Genomic DNA, 5,089 nt, shown 5'->3' with positions numbered 1-5,089 from the left:
GAGGACAGGGCCAGCCGTCTCCGGAGCGTGGCACAGGTGAACAAAGTCCCGGCACCACCGGGACCGACTTGGTTTGGTTAATCTGCAAGCCCTCTCTGTGGATGGAGCTGGCATTCCTGGAGTGACAGCCATGCCCAGAAGTCAATGAGATGTCAGTGCTGCCACCAGTGTTGATGTGGGCTGGAGAGTCCCTCTGGGCCTCTGACAAGCCCAGCGCAAGGTGTTGCCACCACAAAGTCTCCAAATCCTTGTAGAAATAGCCAAATTCCCTGGGATCCAGCAAAGCAAACGCAGCGCCAGAGTCCAGGGCTGCCTCACCTTCTGCCAAAGCCACCAGAGAGGGGCACGTGCCCTCTCCTGCCTGCTCTGCGGAGCACGATGGTGAGCAGTACGCCGGTGGTGCCCACCCCGGCGGTGTCCCTGTGACTCAGCCCTGCTTGGGGGCTGCGGCGGTGGCGTGGGGAGCGGTGGGAGCTGAGCGTACCCGAGGAGTGGTCAGCGTGGTGCCCACTGCCAGCCTTGGATGTCCTCCAGTCCGAACGCGCCTCCTGACTGCGCATCAACCACTCCATAAATAAATACGTTAAATAAATAAAGTGACAGATCCAGATCGGGGAGGGGGGACAGAAGGAAGGAGGGGGCAGCTCCCCTCACCCCGGGGGCTGTTTGTGAGCGTCTCACACAAACACACGCGCACACAAAGTAGCTGAAGACAAAGACGAACTGGGACCGGTGGAGATGCTGCCGGCTGGGGCCCCTTCCTCAGCCGTCGGCGGGGCACAGTCCTCGCTGCGAGGCGGTGCAGGGGGTGAGGGGGTCCAGGACGTCACTCCTGAGCTGGCATCGTGGCGGCGCGCGGGGAGCTGGAGGTGAGGGAGACATGCGTGGTTGAGGATGGCAGTGACCGCGGCGTCTGGCACCTGGATGGGGGGGAACAGAGAAAACCTCGTTTCCTTCTCTTTCCCCTTCCCCTGCCTCCCGCTCTCCCCAAAATCCAGCCATTTTCTCAGTCATTTGCTACGCAGGCAGCACCAAAGGACACCCAGTGTTGGGCAGGACAATACCTTGTGTCTTATCATCTGGGATATATGTATATCATCGAGTCACAGAATGGTTTGGGTGGGAAGGGCCCTCTAAAGGCCATCATGTCCACCCCCCCTGCCCTGGGCAGGGACATCTTCAACTAGAGCAGGTTGCTCAGAGCCCCGTCCAGCCTGACCTGGAATGTTTCCAGGGATGGGGCATCCACCACCCCTCTGGGCAACCTGGGCCAGTGTCTCACCACCCTCAGCATAAACGATTTCTTCCTTCTATCTAGTCTGAATCTCCCCTCTTTTAGTTTAAAGCCATTCCCCCTTGTCCTGTCGCAACAGGCCCTGCTAAAAAGCCTGTCCCCATCTTTTTTATAAGCCCCCTTTAAGTACTGACAGGCTGCAATAAGGTCTCCCCGGAGCCTTCTCTTCTCCAGGCTGAACAACCCCAAACCTCTCAGCCTTTCTCCATAGCAGAGGTGTTCCAGCCCTCTGGTCATCCTCGTGTCCCTCCTCTGGACCCGCTCCAACAGGTCCGTGTCTCTCCTGTACTGAGATGTATATGATGACATACGACATAATCACCCTGTTTCTAATACTTATCCAACAACCGTTACCAAAGCAACGTCAGCCGTATTTTAAACTTCGATCACACCCCAGCAACTCATGGCCAGTTTCAACCCCAAAAGGAACGGGGGGCTTGCAGCTCTGCTGCGACTCCTCCGCCTGAACGGGGGGCTTGCCGCTCTCCTGGGACTCCTCTGCCTGCCCCAAGCCCCCGCGCTGCCCCGCGTGGAGCATCCCGGCCGTGCCGCAGCCCCTGCGCGGCCCCCCCCGCCCGCCGGCACTCACCAGGAGCGGGACTTCCTCACCCGGGAGGCCGCCGGCCGCTCCAGGAGGCTGTCCAGGTGCATCAGCCTCTCCAGGTGGAGAGCCCGGGGGTCCTGCTCTGCCGGGTCCCTGCTCCGCTCAAACTCAAAGATGGCCGGAGGGGAGAGGTCCAGCTCCAAGAACATGATGTTCTCAGCCTGCAGCAGGACAGGGCAAAGGGAAAACCAACACGAGGAGTCACCGCGTGGCAAAACACGGCATCAGCCCCAGCAAGTCCACGCTGCCGAGAGAAGCTGAGCGACACGCCAGGGAGCAGGACCCTCCTCTGGCTGCCACAGCCACAGGGCAAGCTCCAAACTGGAGCCCAGGCTCCCTACTCTGCTCAGGCTCTTCTGGTCTTTCCTGCGGCTGAGTCCGGCAGGCAAGGCTGAATGGCCCCGTCCTTTCAAACGGCTGGAGCTGCCGGAGCCAGTGAGCCAGCAGCTCAAGGACCGGCTGAGAGCACAGCCACCGATCCTGCTAAGTGGGCGGATAAAGCTGGGAGCTTGAACTGATGTTTCCCAGATCATCGTGAGCTTGTTTACTCCGCCTTCTCTCCCACTGTTCATCCACCCATCCCTCCCTCCCATTTATCCAATGACTTCTTGTCCCCCCGGCACGCACCAGTGCCCTCTCGCTTACCCGGTACCGAGGATGAGATCCCATGGCCATGGCCACGCGGGCGTATTGGCTGATGGGTCTCTTGTACCCCACCGCAGAGGTAGGCCGCTTCTTCATTTGGTTGCTGTTTCTAAAAAATAGAGAGAAACATTTATTGGAGAACATAAATTCCTACTAAAAATGCATCCAAACAGTGACGGACGGAGCTCATCTACAGTGAGTGAAGGGTGGCCCTTCCTGGTGGCGCTTGGCTTGGAGACGATTTCCACCTGTAGGCACCTGCAAGCATCCCGGGGTCCCTGCTGTCCCCCCCCAGCCCGGGGGACATCCCTGCTCTGCAGGCAGAGGCTTCGTGCCCGCGGGTTGGCAGCACTGGGGCAGAGCGTGGGTTAGGGCCGGGGACGTACCCTCCGGTGGGCACCAGCGGCTGGAACTTCCACTGGTCCTCCTCACCGTCGAAGTACAGGCGGTTCATGATCTTGTTCTTCTCTTCTGGTGGGATGAAGTTCTCGATGATCAAGTACCTGAGCGAGTGACCGGCCAAGAGAGAGATGGAGCGGGAGCAAGGGGGTGGGAAGGAGCAGGAGAGGAAGGAGTTAATGTGACAAGTGACAGAAAACAGGTCGGAAAGGGAGAGGAAAGGGATGTCAGGAAGAGAGTGAGACACAGGGAAACGGGAAAACGTCCAGAAGATGGAAACATGATGGAAATGGAGAGGTTGAAGCAACAGATCCGGCCGACAGAGAGGCAGGAGAGGGAGGGCAGAGGAAGACGGTCATCAGAGAGGAGCGAAGACACCCGGGCAGCTCTGCAAGCTTCCCGCCAGGCAGGAACCCCCGTCTCCTCTCCGGACCCGTCCGCTCCCCCAGCTGCCCGACCAGAAAATAAAGGAAAGCTCAGTGATGTAAAATGGACCCCAAAGGGAACCTTTTTTCCCACATTTTTTGGGGCAAATTGAGCAGCTGCAGAAAACTGTTTTGAGTCCATGAGTTGCTTCACTGAGTTTCCGGCTTTTAAAAAGTTTGAATCATGTTCGAAGGGAAAGGTAGCAAAATTTGAGATGAAATTTTGTTTCTAGTAAAAGTATAAATATTTTACCTTGAAAATGCTAAAGTACTTACATATGCCTGCGTGAGGTTTTTTAAAGATATTGAATAAGATTATTGCTTCAAGTGAAAACAAACACACTAAAGGCGGTGGACCAGCAGCTGCATCTGCTGCTGGGAGGTTCCTGGAGGGAAAACGCTGCCCGGCGCTGCCAGGTGCCACCATCGTGCCGGCAGCTCCCGCGGGGCTGGGGCTCACCCCAAGTCCCCCCGAAGCTGCTTCCCCTCCAAGGACCGCGCTGCGGCCGGAGCAGGTCTCCAGGTGCCCTCAGGGGACACTTACCTCCAGCTACCACCGCCACATCCAGTAACTCAGCCATAGCCCGCCCCCCGAAGCTGCTCCCCCTCCAAGGACCGCGCTGCGGCCGGAGCAGGTCTCCAGGTGCCCTCAGGACACTTACCTACTTACCTCCAGCTACCACCGCCACATCCAGTAACTCAGCCATAGCCCGCACTGCTGCTGTGCTGTCGTTTCTGCTTGTGTATTGTCTGGTTTTTCACCTTTCTCAGCAACTTTTTAATACTCTTGCGTGCAACTCACCCAGCTCAAGAGGTTTAAATATGTTTTACACCTCCTGCCACTGCTGATGGGGTAGGAAGCGCTCCGTTGTCCCCGTCAGCAGGCGTATCGCTCCCTCCAGCTGCGCACCCCAGCTCTGCTCTGCACACCCCAGCTCTGCTCTGTGCACCCCAATTCTGCCCTGCACATCCCGCACAGCTGCGCCCGGGCGCGGGGGGGACACGACCACCTACTTGAGCTTCAGCTCCCGCGTCTGCTCGTTCTGTGCCTCCTCCAGGTCCTGGCGCACGCGGATGTACTCGTCGTGCTGGTCCTGGATCTCCGCCTTCACGGCCTGCAGCTTGGCGTACAGCTGGGGGAGAGGAGCAGCCCCTCAGCCCCGTGGCTCGGGGACTGCGGCAAGCCCCGGGGCTCCTGCGGCCGGAGGGACGGTCGTCCCCGCCTGCCATGCTCTCACCTTCTTCAGCTTCTTGGTTTTGATCTCCACCTCCTGCTGCAGGGAGGTGTAAGTCTCCCGCAGCTCCATGGTCTCCTCGTCCCGCAGCAACATCTCCTGCTGCATCTCCCGCTCCCGGCGTTTCTGCAGCGCAGGGGGAAATGCTCAGAGCCGGGAGGGGGAACGGGCCCCCCGGGACACCCCTGTCACCCGCCTAAGCCGGGTCAGGCCCCCCATTACCTGCTCAGCTATCTCCTGCCGCTTCAGCTCCAGCATCTTCTGCTGCTCGTTGGTGTGGTCCACGATGGTCCTGCCGCCGATGAGCAGCTTGCTCTCCATCGCCTGGGGAGGGGGCAGAGCGGGGTGGGGGGTCAGAGCATGGTCCCATGGGGTTTGCCCCAGGCCATCCTCACCAGGTGGTCACCCCCGTCCCTGGCCCCCGTCCTGGGCTCCCTGTCCTCACCCCTGGTTTCAGGGAGGCGGGAGCTTTCTGTGCTGCACACGC

The 5,089-nt window shown here is 59.3% G+C and overlaps 1 protein-coding gene across 1 annotated transcript in view; it reads right to left on the bottom strand.

The window, feature by feature from the left end:
- Positions 1-826: 826 nt before the first annotated feature.
- The window catches only part of KIF3C (kinesin family member 3C), a 15,642-nt gene continuing 11,379 nt past the window's right edge, over positions 827-5,089 (bottom strand). Inside the window, exons 3-9 of the mRNA XM_019470968.1 lie at positions 4,825-4,926; positions 4,606-4,728; positions 4,382-4,500; positions 2,930-3,046; positions 2,544-2,652; positions 1,884-2,059; positions 827-920 (exon numbers count right to left, since the gene is read on the bottom strand). Coding sequence (XP_019326513.1) covers positions 827-920; positions 1,884-2,059; positions 2,544-2,652; positions 2,930-3,046; positions 4,382-4,500; positions 4,606-4,728; positions 4,825-4,926 — 840 coding nt within the window. The remainder of the gene's footprint in view (positions 921-1,883; positions 2,060-2,543; positions 2,653-2,929; positions 3,047-4,381; positions 4,501-4,605; positions 4,729-4,824; positions 4,927-5,089) is intronic.

This window comes from Aptenodytes forsteri, unplaced genomic scaffold (genome assembly GCF_000699145.1).
Source record: "Aptenodytes forsteri isolate BGI_AS27 unplaced genomic scaffold, ASM69914v1 Scaffold192, whole genome shotgun sequence".
NCBI classification, from domain to species: Eukaryota; Metazoa; Chordata; class Aves; order Sphenisciformes; family Spheniscidae; genus Aptenodytes; species Aptenodytes forsteri.
This window is presented reverse-complemented; position numbering and strand designations above follow the sequence as displayed.